Genomic DNA, 18,463 nt, shown 5'->3' on the forward strand with positions numbered 1-18,463 from the left:
ACAACAACATGTATGTGCACATATATGAGTCGGAATTGACTCCACGGGAATGGGTATACATATATACTTTTAATTATGAGTTGCAATCAACTAACTCAACAGCAATGGGTTAATATATCTTTAACTATAAACCAAACACCAAACCCAGCGCCATCGAGTCGTCGATTCCGACTCCTAGTTACCCTACAGGACAGAGTAGAACTGCGCATTAGAGTTTCCAAGGAGCGCCTGGCGGATTTGAACTGCCAACCCTTTGGTTAGCAGCCGTAGCTACTACTCCACCAGGGTTTCCTCTTTAACTATAGCTAGAAAAAATAATCTGTCCAATACACATAATGCTTTACACAGAGAAGAAGTAATACATTATAAAACAAAACATAATCATATCAATAATCATATTATAAAATTAAAAAAAATCATATACTAGGTGCTGGTCCTTTGTGTCAGGCTTCTTTCACTCAGCGTGATGTTTCCAGTGCTCACGGATGCTGGAGCATGAGATAAGAAGTTTGGCAATGGATAGCTTAGTCGATGATGGTTAAATTCATTCATTATTCATTTGACATCTACTGTGTGCCAGGCCCTGGAGGCAAAACTAGGAATAAAACTAGGAAATAACTCTTGCCTTCTAGCCATGAGGCGGGCGGGGGGGGGGGGTGGGGAGAGGGGAGGACAATAAACAACAGGAAAAAGAAAATTGTTATTTTTGGGTATCTGAAGGTAATAAGAGCTAAAGAGGAACTTGGAAGGACGGTGAAGAGAGAAGGGGCTGTGACCTTATACGAACAGGGCTGACAGGGGACGTCCGCGCAAAGACAGTAAGGAGGTGAGGGCGCGACCCTGGCCTCCCGACGCCCCTTTTCCTCGCTCAGGGCCAGCATGTCTGTTCCACGAGGGCCGGGTCTGTCCTGTGCACGCTGCGTCCCCAGCGCCTGGGACAGGCAGCGACACCCACATGGCATCTCGGTGCAGGGGTGGCGAGCGGAGTGCCGGGGTCGCGGGTGTCCCCGGGGCGGGGGCGGGCCGAGGTGGCTTTAGCGCGCCGGGCAGGTCCCGCGCGCCCCGGGCGCAAGCCCCGCCTTGCGCCGCTGAGCCCACCCCTCGCGGCCGCCGCCATTGGCCGCCGCCTCCGCCCTCGGCCTCGTACTTCCGCGGAGCCATGGCTGCGCAGCTGGCCGGCCGGGGGGCTCCGGCGGTGGAGCCCCACAGCCCCCGCCGCCCCGGCCCGCCGCCGGGGGTCGCCGCGCTGCGCCCCTAGTGCACTCCCAGGTTGGTCTCCGCGCGCGCACCCCCCTACCCGGCCAGCCAGCCCCGGGACCCGGCCGGGCCGCGCGCGCCGTCGAGGGGCCGGGGCGGGGGCCTGGAGAGGGAAGGTCCCCGCCCCTCCGAGCTGCGGGATCCCCACCCCCACGCCCCTGTAAGCTGGGTGGGTGCGAACGGGCAGGCGGGGTGATGGGGGTGCACGGGGGCGCCGCGGCCCGGCCGCCACAGGAGGTGGGGGAACGCCGCCGCCCCCGCAGGTGAGACAGGTGCGGCCTGCACGGCGGCCTCGGCGGCACCCGCAGGTGACTCCCCGCGTCCCGCTGCGGGCTCCGGGCCCGACGCGCCCTAACTCCGCCTCCCTCCGCCCCTCGCAGCCGGCTCGAGCCTGCCCGGCGGCCGTTGTGCCTGCAGTTCCGCCAGGGGTGCGGTGTCCGAGCGGGCGACAGCGGTATTCCCGGAGAGCCTGCCGGCGAGACTGACTGGTGAGTGCTGACGGACGTCATGCCGGTGCCAACAGCGTTCTTTCCCAAGCGCTGAGGTCGGGCAGGTTCAGGGTAGAAAATCGGGGAGGAAACTCCCCTGGGATCCTTCGTCCCACACATCGCCCTGGTTCCCATGTTTATCAAAAGACCTTTGAAACACAACTGGGAATCCTCCCTGTGCATGTGGATGGCCTTGACCTCCTCACCTGCTTCCAAAAAGGGTAGGAGCACCTGACACCTACACTCAGGTAGAAATCAACCCTGAGCCAGGAGACAAAAGACTGGATTCTCTACCAGCAGGGAAACTCTCTAGTAATCTTGGCCTAGAAAAGAACAAGCCTGTGAGGGCACAACAGAGCCATGACTGGCTGCCTGGGGCCCTTGGGGGAGGGGCTGTTGCTTTCTGCTGTGTGACCTCAGGGGAGACCCTCAGCGGCCTGAGCCTGGGTGTTCTTGGCATGGCAGTGGTGATGGTGCCTGTCTCAGAGCATCTTGGCGAAGCTGCAATGGGAAGGTTGGGGACATGCAGCTGGCACTGCAGGAATGCTGGTTCCCAGTGTCACAGTGGTTAAGTGCTCAGCTGCTGACAGAAAGGTTGAGGGTTAGAACCCAATGGCCACTCCATGGGAGAAAGATATGGCATCCTGCTTCCTTAAAGATTCATAGCTTTGGCAACCCTGTGGGGCAGTTCTGCCCTGTGCCATATGGTCACTGTGAGTTGAAATCGACTCAAGGGCAATGGGTTTGGTTTTGGGTTTGGTCCATCTCTGAGAGTCCCAGCAGTCTAGGGGCAGTCAGGAAGGACAGGGGTGGTTACAGCTTGTCGTTGTCACAAAGTTACTAGTTTGTCAAAAGAAATCTAGTTGTCCTTCCTTCCCCCAGGGAGTAAGACAGGATGGACTGTGCCGCATTCATACCTCCCTTGGGAACGCTGGAACTCCGTGTGCCCCCAATTATCTCGGGACAGTGTTGACTTCTTGTCATATTGTTGTTTGTTAGCAAAGGTGATTTGTTCCATAGGTGGCAAATCAAAGACTGGTCACATGAACTAAGCAGAAAAAAAAAAATCCCACTTAAACCCTTGATCCCAGTATGTGACTTGTGCCCATATTGCTGACTTAGTCCTTCTTTGTGCCCCTGTCAATCCCCAAGGCCCCCCAAAGCCTGGCTCTGTGTATTAGTGAGTTGCTTGGCTTTCAAAGCTGGAAGAAACCTTAGCGTCATATGGTGCACCAGCACGTTCTGTAGACTTGACCGTGAAGTACAGAGAGGTTAGCAGGCTTGCTCGAGTTCATACTGGACGTTCAAGGCAGGGCATAGGCCTCAGCATAGGTTTTCTAATCCCAGGCTTTTTTTTTTTATAGCCAGGTGGTGGAGTCTAGGGGTTTAGAGCATGGATGCTTCCTTGGCTTGGAATCCTGGTCTTGGCACTTACTAGCTGTGTAATACTGGCTACATCACTTCACCTCATTACCATCATTTCCTGCTCTGTGAAATGAGGATAATAACAGTATTTGCTTCATGGGGTTGTTGTGGGGATTAAATGAGTGAATACATATAAAAGCACTCAGGACAGTGCTTGTGTCTAGAACACACTGTAGACGTGTTACTCATCACTGCATCACGTCCTTCACTTCATCATATTTCTAAAGTACAATGCTCTCAAAGACTGTGCCGTCTTCAGCAGAGCATCATGGTGAGGGCCTGGGCTTTGAAGTTGGGCAGGTGGTGGGTTTGATTCTCAGCCACATACTAGCTATGCAACCTTGAGGTCAATACCCTTATCTGTAACATGGGATGAGTGACATCAGTCTGGCCAAGGTGTTGTGGGGGTTAAACGCATATAAGTCCTTTTGCTTGGTTCCAGGGTCGTAGACTGGGCTCCAAAATGATAATTAGTATCATTATAACCTTGATCTACCTACAAAGTCTAGGTGAGATCAAGCATTAACTGGTAGGTGTTTATAGAACATGGGCTAAAAGACTGACATTGTTCAGGTTTTAGATGATAAAGGATCACTCGTTAAATCTTCTAACAACCTGATTTTTCCAACTCAAAGTGTGCATGAGTTCTTTCTACTTCACTGCTTCTTTCTCTCTTTCCTCCGTGTAACTGTTTTTGATTTTGCTTGCCCTACAGTTTGTGAATGACCAGGAGTTATTACAGTGCGCTCAGAAACCCTATTCTTTCTGTAGGGCTGCGATCTCATTCATGATGGAGGGAAGCAGGCAGACGCGAGTGTCTCGGCCGTACAAGATCAGTGAATCTTCAAAGGTCTGTGAGTCATTGCTTACCACCTGTGGAAATTGCTGAAGGAGGGTGACTTTTTTCTGATTCACTCATTTTTAACTGACGGGTCGATTTTTTTGTTGGGTTGTTGTTAATCCCCTTAACACTAAGTAGAGGTAGAAATGGTTAAGGAGCAGAAGAAGTCATCAAATCAGAGGAGGCTACAAGTGTAGGCGACTTTACAGACACTTTGCTTAGACGTCACTTTCATTTTTCAGAATGGTGTTCCAGCCACTTTGCTCCATTTTCTGTCCCATCCACCCTAGAAGGTAGATGGGACAGAGTAAGAGTTCACAGAATTGTCCATCCCCACTTGGGGACTCAGACTCCAAGGACATGTCCATTGAGAACCCCAGCTGCCAAGCCTTCCACCTCAGAGTGGAGACATGTTGTATGCCTGCATGTTAAGGGCCCAGAGTACCCTTCCCTGGTCCTGACTCTCTGGGACCCTAGGAGTGAATACGAGTGGGTTCCGCAGGGTCAGACTATCAACCAGTGTCTGCATTAGAAGTACCCTGTGGCGGAGGGCATCTACTTAGAAATATATATGCCAGGCTTCACCCTAAAAAAAAGCCTGCTAAATTAAAGTCTAAGAGTGGGGCCTGGGAATCTGTATCTCAGCATGCTCCCCAGGTGGTTGCAAACAACCTCTTCCCCGCAGCTGCCATAGATAAAGGGTGGGGGATTGATTTGGCGGACAGTCCCCATTTACACCTGTCTTCCTGCTATAAATATTAACAGTGCCCCCTTTCTTTAAAAGTGCCCTTTTCTAGAGCTTAAATTATATATTGCCTTAAACCAATGAAACCAGTTGCCATCGGACTGATTCTGGCTCATGGTGACCCCACGTGTGTCAGGGTAGAACTGTGTTCCATAAGGTTTTCAATGGCTGATTTTTCAGAAGTGGATTGCCAGGCCTTTCTTCTGAGGCACCTCTGGGTGGACTCAAACCTCCAGCCTTTCATTTAGCAACTGAATGTGTTAACTGTTTGGACCATCCAGGGACTCCATGGTTACCGTAGATCATGCATTCTCAACGGGAGTGATAACTGCCCCCAAGGGAGTGAAAATTAATTCTTGGGAGATGCAGAAAAAAAAAAGCTACTCTTTTTATGTGTAAAACATAGCTATACATACAGCACATAAGCAGACACACAGTGTATCTACCGTGGCATTAACATTTCGTGGGAGCTAGTAGGAAAAAATACAAAGGCTCCGTAAAAGCTCTTTAGGCTAGTTATAATGAAAAAGGTGATTGAGAAACATTGCTTTACATAAGGGGAGTTATAAGCATCCTGTAGATTTGTAATAAAAAAAAGAGAGAGAGAGAGAGAGGTTCTACAGATGTGCATTTAAAAAAAATGGGGTGTCTCTTTCAAGAGAGGTTGATTCTCCTAAGAAACAGTTTCCTGTTCCCATTTGAGTTTACTGAGAAGACTGTTGCCAAGCTGGGCTTTATCTACTGTGAAAACCCAGAAAGGTCTTGCGGCCTCTCAAAGGGGCTTTGTTCTGGAGCTTGGCTGTGAAGACAGTGTAGCTTTCTAAGTTTGATAGCATTAGAAGTCTTTGTCCCGCAAGTCAGATTCTGAGTTTGTTTCTTTGTGAATCTAGGCCTTTAGAAATGGGGTTCTTTATTCCTTGGTTGATTGTATTTATATTTCTAACTTTTTGTATAAACAAGTACCCAATCATAAGTGAACCCTCAAATTTTTAGAGAATTAAACTCACCCATGTAGCCAGCACCCAGATAAAAAGGCTGAACATCACCAACCCCCAGGGGCCCCTCTTACCCCCTTCCAGTCCCTAAACTCAAGATAACCACTCTTCTGACTTCTGTCACTTTGCCTGCTTTAAATGGCATCGAAGGGTAGGTGTTCTTCTGTGTCTGGCTTATTTCACTCAACACTATGCTTGGGAGACTCGCCCATGCCATTGTGTGTAGCAGTGATTGTCCTCAACGCTATGGAGTCTTCATTGTATGACTACCCTGATCGTTTATCTACTCCAGAACACATTGATCTATTTTAGCACTAAGTTCTTTTTTAATAAATAATACGGATGACATTAAACCCACTGCATTCCCTTCGGTGTTAGTCCCTGAGTACTTGTCTTTCTTCACCCACTCTGCCTGCAATTAATTTAGGCACTAAATGAAGAAGTACAGGAATGAATGGGGTCTAATGCCATCAGGAATGTGGGGGTTCCAGAAAACCAAACTGACTGTGTTGTGTCAATTCTGACTTACAGTGACCCTGTAGGACAGAGTAGAATTGCCCCATGAGTTTCCAAGGCCGTAATCTTTACAGAAGCTGGCTGCCACATCTTTCTCCCATCGAGTGGCTGGTAGGTTCGAACTGCTGACCTTTTGGTTAGCAGCCAAGTGCTGAAACACTGTGCCACCAGGGCTCCTTTAATGTGGGGGTCAGAGCTTCTAAATTATATGAAATGCTGACACACCATTACTGATGTCCCTTTAAAACTGGGAAATCATGTTTGTTTGTTTGTTTGAAATTGTTGTCTCTGTGGCTACACTAAAATATCAGAAGTGGGTTTTAGTCGAGACACAGGTAAAGAAGCTTCCCTGCTTAGTATGGAGACACAGTTTTAGAAACAGTGGCTACCCTCTTCCCCTGACCAAGCTCGCTGGAACAGATGGTCCCCCTCAGCAGCTGTTGTCCAGCACTTCACTCAGTCCCCAACCCTGGGGCTGTTTCCCTTTTAACACCAAAGCCTGAGGTCATGTGTACTTCCATCTAAGTGTGGCAGTTCCAGGGGACTACCATGGGATAAGAGACAACCAGGGGTCCTGGGGTGGGCAGACCACCTAGTGGTCCCTCACTTGCTTCTCTCGAGACACTCAGCCTTTACTGTTAATCCATAGCCTGCTATTCTAGTACTTTCTCATTTCCTTCCTTTAATCCACACCTGAGAGGGGCCTGTCGACAAGCCAGTATCTGTCAGAGTCCGGAATCATTCCTGTTTAATTAGAGTCCAAAACTAGGCCAGCATGGCTGCCTGTGTGTAAACAGAATAAACAGAGATACCATGTGTGGAGTTCCTGGATGCTGCAGACAGTTAACACGCTCAGTTGCTAACTGAAAGGTTGGAGGGTCAAGTCCCCCCATTGGTACATGATCACAGCTAGTAAATGACATAATGGGGATTCAAATGCAGATGGTACCTGGTTTTAGAGGCCACCCTGAGCAACTTCAGTGTCCTGATGGGTCAGCATTTTTCAAACCTATTTGCTCATGACCCACATTAAGAAAGAAAGAGAGGGAGGGAGAGAAGAAGGAAGGAAAGGAGAAAGAAGGTAGGAAAACACATACAGAAACACCCTGATTTCCCACAATGCACTGATATCTGACGCCCTGCTCTCTTTCATCCCACTTTATTTAAAATGTTGGGCATGATCCCCCAGGTGGCTCTCAGGACCCTATAGGCCATGGGAGGGCAGGTGGAACCGGGGCCTGATGTCCACTGTCTGCCACAGGTATATCACTGGGCCGACCACTCAACCACAGTACTGCAACGTCTTAATGAGCAGCGTCTCCGCGGCCTCTTCTGTGACATCATCCTGGTGGCAGATGAGCAGCGCGTGCCGGCCCACCGCAACCTGCTGGCTGTATGCAGCGACTACTTCAACTCCATGTTCACCATTGGCATGAGGGAGGCCTTCCAAAAGGAGGTGGAGCTGATCGGCGCCTCCTACATCGGGCTCAAGGCCGTGGTGGACTTCCTCTACAGCGGCGAGCTGGCGCTGGATGGTGGTAACATCGACTACATCCTGGAGACAGCCCACCTTCTGCAGATCTGGACAGTGGTGGACTTCTGCTGCGAGTACCTGGAGCAAGAGGTGAGCGAGGACAACTACCTCTACCTCCAGGAGCTGGCCTCCATCTACAGCCTCAAGCGGCTCGATGCCTTCATCGATGGCTTCATCCTGAGCCACTTTGGTACTCTATCCTTCACACCTGACTTCCTGCAGAATGTGTCCATGCAGAAGCTGTGTGTCTACCTGAGCAGCAGCCAGGTGCAGCGGGAGTGTGAGCATGACCTGCTGCAGGCCGCCCTGCAGTGGCTCACGCAGCAGCCGGAGCGCGAGGCCCACGCCTACCAGGTGCTGGAGAACATCCACTTCCCGCTCATCCCCAAGAATGACCTACTACACCGCGTCAAGCCAGCTGTGTGCTCCCTGCTGCCCAAGGAGGCCAACTGTGAGGGCTTCATCGAGGAGGCAGTGCGCTACCACAACAGCCTGGCCGCCCAGCCCGTCATGCAGACCAAGCGCACGGCGCTGCGCACCAATGAGGAGCGCCTGCTCTTCGTGGGCGGCGAGGTCTCCGAACGGTGTCTGGAGCTCAGCGACGACACCTGCTACCTGGATGCCCAGAGTGAGCAGTGGGTCAAGGAGACGCCGCTGCCGGCCCGGCGGAGCCACCACTGTGTTGCCGTGCTGGGGGGGTTCATCTTCATCGCTGGTGGCAGCTTCTCACGGGACAACGGAGGGGATGCAGCGTCCAATCTTCTTTATAGGTATGACCCCCGCTGTAAACAGTGGATCAAGGTGAGATTAAAGCCAGATTATTTCTTTACTCTTGAGGACTCTGTTGATTTCCTTAACCTAACCTTGACTTCCCCCCTCCTTCTCTGGCCTTGCCCACTGTCCTGCTTCCAAACAAGGTGTGACAATAAAGTTAAGGGTCCACGCTCTGGTTGAGGAATGTGAGTGCTAACCACCTTCTGAAGGGTCAGCGCTGCCTAGTAGAACTTCCTGCACTGATGAGAATGCTGTATGTCTGTGCCGTCTGACACGGTAGCCACCAGACGTGTGTGGCTGTTGAGCTCTTGAAACGTAGTTAGTGTGACTGAGGCCCTGAATTTTCCATTTTATTTAATTTTAATTCATTAGTTTACATTTGATTCTAACAGCCATCTGACACTAGTGGCTGCCATATTGGGTAGCGTAAGTCCAGAGATTTGACTCATAGTTCCAACAATGTTCCCTGGTCTCCGAGTCTCTATGGAGCTATTTTTTTTTTTTTTAAAGCTTTGGCACTAGTTCTAGGAGGCCACAAAGGCTCACATGAAGGTACAATTTTGGGCTGTACAACAGCCTAATTATGGGAAGAGCATGGGCCTGGGAGTCAGGTCTGAGTTCCCTTCCCAACCTGGCCAAATCATAGCTTGGGGGTGTTTACACTTCTCTTAATTTCAGCTTACCTTTCTGGAAGATGGGTGTGGGGGCATTGACCTTCTAGGGTCAGTGGGGTATGTTCTCTTTCTCCCCTGAATGCCCCTCCAGACCACCACCCACAAAAATATGTCTCATTCTTTATACTCACACCTCAGTGTTTTTACTTAACTCTGATTTCTTGAGCTCAAAACTCAGAGCAGACTCCAGGTGACCTTTTGGTTTTATTCTCAAAGAGCTGTACCACCTTCCAAGATCTAACTCTTGCCACTAGAAAGATGAGGTAGGAATGTGCTTCCAGCCCTGGAGTCTGCCTTCAAAAACGTTTCAGCAGTGGTAGCCTCGTTGTATGGTCTCCTGCAGGACCATGTTCATTTGTGTATTCTGCTGGGATTACTAAGAAAAAAGTTGGTACTTCTACTTTTTAATCTCCTATTGAGCACTGCTCTTCTGCTCTGTTAACATGGCTAGCAAACAGCAATGATTAAAAAATTATCTGATGAGTGGGGAAGAAGGGAAAGATGAATTTTTATTTTAGGAGACCACTAAATCAGCAGTTCTGAACCATGTGTTCTGCACAATTCTAGTCCACAAGGTAGCCCATGGGACCAAACAAGTTTGGAGAAATATATTCTCCATCCCCCTTTTGGGGACTCATGATTGTACCCTCGGGGGCCTCTAAGAAGCCCTGCATAAAGAACCCCTCCTTACTCAAGTTGAATTCCTTTCGCCCAGATTCACTTGGCCACTGTTAACACCTTCCTGGGCTCCGTGTTCCTTAGAGTACATTTGGGTAACGCAGTGCTAGATGTTGACGCTGTTCTGGGTTTGGGGAAGGGAAGGTACAGGTGTCTCGCCCCTACAGGTGGCCTCCATGAACCAGCGCCGGGTGGATTTCTACCTTGCCTCCATCGAAGACATGCTGGTGGCTGTTGGTGGCCGGAATGAAAACGGAGCTCTCTCTTCAGTAGAGACTTACAGTCCCAGGACTGACTCCTGGTCCTATGTGGCTGGCTTGCCAAGGTGACTGGGGATTTTTAAGGATTTTTATGGGTTACAGTTCAGTCCACCTCCCTTTCTGGCTACTTTGTTCTCCTGGCTTGTAAATAATAGGAGGTAGAACATGAGAGGCAGAGGGGCATGGTAGAAAGGAGTCTGGGCTCTGGTTTTAGACTGTCCGTGTGCAAGCCTCTGGGTGGCGCAAACGGTTAAGTGCTTTACTACTAACTGATAGGTTGTCAGTTTGAACTGACCCAAAGGCGCCTGGGAAGAAAAGTCTGGTGATCTACTTTGGAAAAATCAACGATTGAAAACTCTGTGGAGCACAGTTCTACTCTCATACATGTGGGGTTTCCAGGAGTCATAGTTGAGTCGACAGCAACTAGTTTGGGTTTGTTTGTTTTTAGTGCAAGTCAGCTCGCTGCTAGAACAAGCATCCCTCCATAAGTGAATCTGTTCAGTTCCTGAGCGTCAGGGAGTGAGTATCGATTGAGTTTAGGTAGTGAGCTAATGGAGGAGCCCTAGTGATGCAGTGGTTAAGTACATGGCTGCTAACCAAAAGGTTGGCAGTTCAAACCCACCAGCTGCTCCACAGGAGAAAGATGTGGCTGTGTGCTTCCTCAAAGAGTACATACAGCTTTGGAAACCCCACAGAGCAGATCTGCTCTGTCCTATAGGGTTGTTGTAAGTCAGAATCGACTCTGTGGCAACTGGTTTAGTGAGTTCATATGGGGAAGTGGGGATTCAGAGAGTAGGAGGGCCTTAGCAGAGGGGGCAGAGCTGGGATGTGAGCCCTAGAGGTCTCTCTGCAGAGCCTGCCACTTACCCACCCTTCTCAGCCACTCCTTGTCCAATGATGCCAACCATCTGTAAATGGTTTTTGTGGCACTGGGCCCAGCACTCGCCTGTTCTGCACATTGTCTCATCAAGTCCACACCACCCCCAGGAGGGCTGGTCATCCCCATTTTGCAGAGGAGAATACTGAGGCCCAGGCTTGCGGAGATTAAACCGGGTACAAAACTGAGCCCCCTCTGTGTATCTGCCCATCTCCCCGCAGGTTCACATATGGCCACGCGGGCACCATCTACAAAGACTTCGTGTACATCTCGGGGGGGCATGACTACCAGATTGGCCCCTACCGCAAGAACCTGCTGTGCTATGACCACCGGATGGATGTGTGGGAGGAGCGGCGGCCCATGACCACGGCACGCGGCTGGCACAGCATGTGCAGCCTAGGCGACAGCATCTACTCCATCGGAGGCAGTGACGACAACATCGAGTCCATGGAGCGCTTCGATGTGCTGGGCGTCGAGGCCTACAGCCCCCAATGCAACCAGTGGACCCGCGTGGCGCCCCTGCTGCATGCCAACAGCGAGTCGGGTGTGGCCGTGTGGCAAGGCTGCATCTACATCCTGGGCGGCTACAGCTGGGAGAGCACCGCCTTCTCCAAGACGGTGCAGGTGTATGACCGTGAGAAGAATAAGTGGAGCAAGGGCCCCGACCTGCCCAAGGCCATTGCTGGCGTATCCGCCTGTGTCTGTGCCCTGAAGCCGCGGCTGGAGGACAAGAAGAAGAAGGGCAAGAGCAAGAGGCACCAAGACCAGGGCCAATGAGCCCTGCCAGGACCTTGCGCCCACCTCTGACTCCTACAGCATCTCTGCCGACCAGCAACAGCTCCTTAGAGTCCTAGAAATATTATGTTTTTTTACTTTTTTGATTCTTGGTCTTTCTATGATCTCACAGCAACCAATTAAATATTATATAGAACTTTGCATATTATCTTGCTGAATAATTACACCTGGGCCCAGGCAGTAGCTATGCCCTTCCCTCTGTGCAGGGTTCCTCTCAGATTACCAGTCCTCTAAGGCCCCCTAACTGTTCCCCCCAGGGGGAGTCAGGGCAGGGGTTACACAGAGATTTTCACAGTAAAACTCAGGCCCTCAGAGGGACATTTCAGACCATCTAGTTAAAGCCTCTGCAAACCTGGCTGAGCCTTTTTAAAAATACAGATTCCTGGGCTCCCACTCAGAATTGCCAGTTCCCAAGCTGCCAGGAGTAGGAGGTGGAAACTGTATTTTAACCAGTTCCTGGAGTGATGAGCATCGTCCCCATGTGGGAGTCACTGTCAAGGTCAAGTATGTTTGTTTTATAAATGAGGGCACAGAGACCCTCAGGGGTTGCATGAGTGACTGAGGGTCACGCAGCTTGCTGGACAGTCAGGGGAGGACTGGGGACTTCTTGCTAGGGAGGTGCGCGCACTGGGATTTCCCTGTCAGGTGACTTGTTTCCGAATAATCCCAGTCCCTGGCCAGTCGTCTTCTTGAGTTCTCAAAGGCTTAGGGAATCCAGGACGAAAGGGGAAAGGCATGAAGCTCTTTATAAGCATTACTCTGTAATTTGTGCTTTTTTGTTGTTTTTTTCCTGAACTTACTGTTTCTTGTATCACTGGCGTGCTGAGCTCCCAAAATCTACATCTGTTTCTCAGGAAAGAAAAAGTGAGCTTCGTAGAATCTGTCATTGTTGTCTGTGCCTCCAGCGCTGAGGAGCGGTGGAAAGCTCCCACACAGATGAACAAGCACTGGTCCCCAAGAAGACTGTGGTGTCTCCCCACCAACTCAAGTGACAGATCCTCGTCCCAGTCGTCTGCTACTAAGTTTCTGTTTTGCTGGGCAAATACATTTAACAGGTCTTGGTCTGTTTCTTCATTTAGCAGGTGACAGGGTTAGATGACCATCATTTCCAAGCTCCTTCCAGGTGTTAAACTCTTTGATATAAACTATTAGTGTATGTATAGTGCCGCCTTTAGGATATAGGGCTGCCCTGCACTAGTTCCTGCAGACACTTTCTGGAACAGGTATCAATAATGTATGCCCTTTAAGGAGAGCTTTTAGATGACAGCCGAAGTCGGGTGTATAATGTAAGCAAAATGCCAGGGAGGTTTTAATCATGGACCAGGGAGGGCATTAATAATCTCTACTTTGGCAAACGTGGGAAAATGTTAAGATTTGGTAAGAGTGATATTAGAATAAGAATAATCTCAGTTAAGTTACTTCCATTTTTTCAAAATTCTTTGCCACATTTTCTTTCCTTTCCCTTCAGGGTTTACTGTGATTTACACTGGTCTGTTTCTAGTAACCAGGAGAGCCGAGAGGACTTGGGGATTGAAAGCTTCGATACCCACTGTTACAGCCCTCTATTGCTAGTTGGTTGAGTAGTCTGCCTATGTAGCTAGTTACTTGCATATGGAAATCCCTGGAGGTTTACAAACTGATGAGGTTCTGCAAAACACACCAACTATGAACTCCTCTTGGAGCTCCACAACACCTAAGTGTATTAATGGCTCAGAAGTCCTGCATGAACTGTTCACCTCCCATGAACCCAGCATTTCCAAAGTTTTTAAAGCATGAAATCCTTTTTTTTTTTTGCCTCATACCTAGTCCCAGACCTCCAGGAAACACGTTTTGCAGAACTTCTACCAACTTTGGGATAGCTTGCACCCACCCCATCTTAGGAAAAGTTTTCTTACTTGAAGACCCTTCAGCAGACTGTGGCCTATGTGGTATGGACTCCCAAACGGGCCGCTGCCACCCACAGTCTAGGGGCAGGTTGGGAAGAGCACAGAGCAAGACGCCATGGGTGGTGTCAGGGGCAGGATGGGCCTGTGTTGTTAGTGTTAGCAAGCTTTTTTTTTTTTTTAACCCACCGGGACTTGTCCCAGGATAAGAGTGCCATGCCCACCTCTGTTCTGATTATCCTGTGCCTCTGGGTTACGTACTGTGTTCTCTATCTTTTTTTGTGATGTCTCTCCTGACACTTTTAAGGCTGTTTGTAACTTACATGGGCATAGAATCTGATATTACTGAGGTTGAGAGCTTTCCTGTAAAGGCAAGGATGATAAATTCCATCTTATGGACCAACTTCAAATAATTGTGATGGCTGCAGTGTGCCGAGAAAGGCTTTTGGACCTGGTAGGGTCAGTAGAAAGGCGTGAAGGAGCATCATGACTAAAGTACTGTCCACCTGAGCACAGGAGGGCGGGGTGGTGATTATCTATGCCAGGTGTTTGTTACTCGGGTTTTAAAAGATGGAAATTCGATCTCCTGTGTAGTCTAATGAATGATGAAGTGGTTTTTAACTTGAAGGGGCAGAGTTTGGGGATGTAGTTTATGCAGGTGGCCATTTAAACTGCAGAATCATGATAGTGTAGTTTCAAGCCATAGAAATGGAGACTTGGGTTTGTGTGGGCTGCCTTTTTGAGATGAAAACAGCAAAACGTTGCTGTTTTCATATGTTGTTAAACAGTCAGTGCTCCAAGCTGGTCAGCGTGCACTTCGAGAACACTTGGATCACTTCTGATCTTTCACAATAAGCATGATGGGCTTTTATTTCAGATTTTTATTTTCTTCGTTTTTAAAGGAGTGGAGTTTTAACTTCATTTTAGTTATAGGTTTGGGGTTTACCCTAGCCAAGTTTGGAACTTGGTTTGCTTGAGACATAAATGTATATAATAGACGGAAAGGAAGGGAAGCGGAGTAGAAAAGCTGAAGAACCTTTTTACTTATAGTAGTCTTTCTGTTGTTTAAAATACATGGATGTTGTCTGATCAATTTATTTGTACTTTATCGTTAAGTCAGTATTTTTAACCTTCTGTGATTTTAGTAAGACTCCCGGGGGGACCTAGTGAAACTGGTTCTGACTAGGAACCACATGTGTGTCTTTATGCTCTGAATGCCCCCCCCGCCCCAAATGATAAGGTGACCTGAGGGTGACTTAGCAGAGATCCCAGAAGCCAACCCTAAGGAGTGCTCAGTTTTGGGTGGGAGCCCAAATGCCAAAGGGGCACACTTGGGGACTTCAGGTGAATGAACCTCATGATTCAAAGCACCCCAGCCCCGAAGCCCAGAGTGACCTTTTGGTGGTTCGCAGCAATGTGGGAAGTGGAAAGCCCTCCACACCCACCCCCACCCCCACCCTGGTCCTCCATGGCATGAGGCTTGGCTGGCACCAGCCCAAGCGGCATCTCAGGGGTCTTGTGGCTCTCTGAGCTTTGGCTAGAATCTCAGACCACTGTCCCAAAACTGGACAGGCAGCTACAGTGGTGGTCTGGACATCCTGGGTCTCCCCAGAGGGATGAGCAGGACAAACCCCTGTGGCATGGCATCGGGCAGCTCTGCAGGCACTTGGAGATCCTGACCCAAGCATCTGCCAAGCCTGGCAGTTTTTAGAGTTTTTTGAAATGTTTTGATACTTTTTGATAAAATTTGCTAATAACTGTTTTGTAGATTGCCTGCTGGGGTTTTCCACCTCACCCCCTCCCTATTCCATTGGGTTTGTCCTTGGCAACAAACGTCCTGTGGTCAGCGGCAGGATCTTGCCCCATGTGGCTCTGTCTTGGACCTTGCCCTTCTCCATGACAATGATCTGCTACAACTTCTGAATTTTGTAAGGTCACATGTGGCCCATGAGAAAGACTGTCTTAGGCCCCCAACAGACCAAGAGGGCACTTTGACTTCCTTACAACGTTCTGCATTTCCTACTAAGCTCCTACCTCAGTGGTGTGCGCAGAGTTGAAGAGACATCTGAGGACTGATCCATATATCACTTTTCTCATACGGGTCCTTTCTCACCCCGGAGTGTGGCTGGGGTCCTAGTCTATTCCCCTCCACCTCTCCTTTTAAAGAAATCTTAACATGAAATATAAGAACTATCCTTGCACTTTGTAGAATCATTGTCCTCGGCTTTGGAAATTGTTCATTTCTTTGGTTTTTACCCAGATAGAACTTGTGGCGTCTGAGGGTGTTTTGGGGTCTCAAGAAATTGTCCTTTGGTTGCCTTTGTTAAAAAAAGTCAAATGAATGTAAAACTTTTGGTGGTGGAGGGGTAGCGGGGATAAACTCTTCCATGCTGATTTTCTTTTAGAAAAACAACTCCACCTTTTCAAAGTTACTTGAAGCCATCTTAACAGGTTTGTTTGCAGTGGAAGGAAGTCATGTCCATTGGATTGACTGAAGTTATTCATCAGGCCCAACCACCTTTCAAAATTAGTAAAATATCTGAAAAGTAATTCTTTGGGGTTGTTCTGGTTACTAATGTTACTGAAATCTGTAACTTTTTTTGTTAATTTGTTGCTTTTGTATTTGTACTTTTATGACATGCAAAGTTTTTTCTGTCTTACCTCTTTTTGATTAATTTTCTGCACGTGGCTTTTTTCTTTCTTTGTTTTTAATTCCATAGAGCATATTCAATTCCTAAGACACATTAAAATAATTTGCCTGCTAAAAGAAAAGCTAGGTTACGGTTTATTTTATAATTAACATTCTGAGTCTTGTGTAATTATTGTAATGATCTTTATTCGTATTTTCTCTGGCTATATGAAAAAGAAACCCTTTGCATGTTGAGCCCAAATATAATTTGGAAATTAACCAGACTGCATTTTAGTGTTGTGGGAGGCTGGGACATTCTGGTTCTGCTTTCATTGTGCTTCTAATTACTGTATTTTGCCAGGAATTTCATTCAGATCCTGGATTGCAGTACCCATGACCCAAAATGAAACTATCTGCTTAAACTTGTATCAATTGAAGGAAATGTGATTAGAAAAAAAAAAAAAAGTAGAAATCAAGGGAAACATAGCTTATGACTAGCAATGCGATAACATTTCTGTAGGAACAGAATCAGCTTTAGTTCCCTTAGGGCCTAACAGGAGGATCGCTCCCCTGCCTTGCTGGGGTTTTGCAAGCCAGCCAGCAGACTCCCTGCAGTCTCAAGAGTGCACCTTTTCCCAAGTATCTTAAGCAGTTCAGCATCGGGAGGGTGGAGGGAGGCACCTGCCCAGTCCATCATCCCTGGAGACTTGATTAGAATTTACCTCTGAGCAAGAGAGCTGCCCCAAACCAAATACAGGCTGTGGTGCTAAATTCTTCACCTGGACTCTTTGCGTTAAGTAAACCTCAGAAGAATCTTAGAATCACAGATGACCATTCAAAACTTGGGTTCGTTCATTGCTTTACCCAAGGTCACCTGTCTGTCAGTGCTTGTTTTGGGGTGGTCTCTCTTAGACAAGGACTTGGGCAAAGCGTTTATGTGGGAAGTGATCCCAGGAGGCTGGGATGACACAAGGAGGAAAGGCAAGCTAGGAAGATGCATTGGTTGTCTGTTGCTGAGTAACAAACCACCCCCAAAACAGTGGCTTAAAACAGTAATCGCTTACTTTGCTCACAAAGCTGAGGGCTGAGTGGGTACAGACCCTGGGTCTCTCCCACGGTCACAGTCAGGTGGTGGCTGGGGCTGGAACCATCCGAAGGCTCCCTGCAAGCCTGAGCCTCAGGGAGAAGGCTCAGAGGGCTGAGGCCTCTCTCCTTTCTCAGCCTGTCTCTTTCCTCTCTTCTTTCTTTTCCTTCTCCATCTTCTCCTCCCTCTTGCTCTAGTCTCCACATGGTGCCTTACCTAGACTTCTTACATGGCAGCCACAGGTTCCCAGAATGGATATCCAGATATGTTGTTATTAGGTGTCATCCGGTTGGTTCTGACTCATAGCGACCCTATGTACAACAGAAGGAAACACTGCCCAGTCCTGTACCATCCTTACATTGTTGCTATGCTTGAGCCCATTGTTGCAGTCACTGTGTCAGTCCATCTGGTTGAGGGTCTTCCTCTTATTCGCTGACCCTCTAGCAAACATGGTATCTTTCTCCAGGGCCTGATCCCTCCTAATAACACGTCCAAAGCATGTGAGATGAAGTCTCACCATCCTTGCTACTAATAAGCATTCTGGTTGTACTTCGTCCAAGACAGATTTTGTTCCTTCCTTTGGGACTCCAAAATGAGCAGGATAGCCACAGGGCCCTTTCCAGTCCAGCCCACCAGGGTCCATTTGCTGCGTCTGTCCATCAAGGCAGTCACAAAGCTCAGCAGGTCCACGGGAGGGGGACAGAGATGCATCTCCTGATGGAGGCACATCCAAGAATTGGTGCCCCTGCGTCAGCCCCGTGGGGAGGGTGTTCTTGGGGCAGCAGGGCTCGGTGTGGCCGCCCTCGGGGCCCGGGACCGCCCAGCCTTCGTAGTCTCATCCAGGCCTGTGCTCCCCGGTGAGGGCCACCCCAGGGGTCTAGATCCCCTGCACTCGCACGCCACCGTGTGTGTCTGGTCGCTCGCAGTGAAGAGAAGGCCTGCAAGCGGAGTGCCGGACGCAGTGAGGAAGGGCGGCCGTCCTCAGCTCGAGGTATCTGGCCCAGAACG

General features: G+C 49.1%; 1 protein-coding gene across 2 annotated transcripts; it reads left to right on the plus strand.

The window, feature by feature from the left end:
* The first annotated feature begins 1,142 nt into the window (after window positions 1–1,142).
* On the plus strand, window positions 1,143–12,000 carry KLHL36 (kelch like family member 36). 2 transcript variants are annotated; one of them, XM_049864523.1, is made up of 6 exons: window positions 1,143–1,269; window positions 1,638–1,745; window positions 3,942–4,020; window positions 7,529–8,602; window positions 10,095–10,252; window positions 11,286–12,000. In XM_049864523.1, the coding sequence occupies exons 3-6, from the start codon at window positions 3,958–3,960 to the stop codon at window positions 11,839–11,841; spliced, it is 1,851 nt and encodes a 616-aa protein (XP_049720480.1). In that variant the 5' UTR covers window positions 1,143–1,269; window positions 1,638–1,745; window positions 3,942–3,957; the 3' UTR covers window positions 11,842–12,000. The 2 variants fall into 2 exon arrangements, with proteins under 2 accessions (XP_049720480.1, XP_049720479.1); XM_049864522.1 differs by lacking the exons at window positions 1,143–1,269; window positions 1,638–1,745; window positions 3,942–4,020 and adding an exon at window positions 5,686–6,378.
* Window positions 12,001–18,463: the final 6,463 nt, after the last annotated feature.

The sequence above is a fragment of the Elephas maximus genome, chromosome 21 (assembly GCF_024166365.1).
Source record: "Elephas maximus indicus isolate mEleMax1 chromosome 21, mEleMax1 primary haplotype, whole genome shotgun sequence".
NCBI lineage: Eukaryota > Metazoa > Chordata > Mammalia > Proboscidea > Elephantidae > Elephas > Elephas maximus.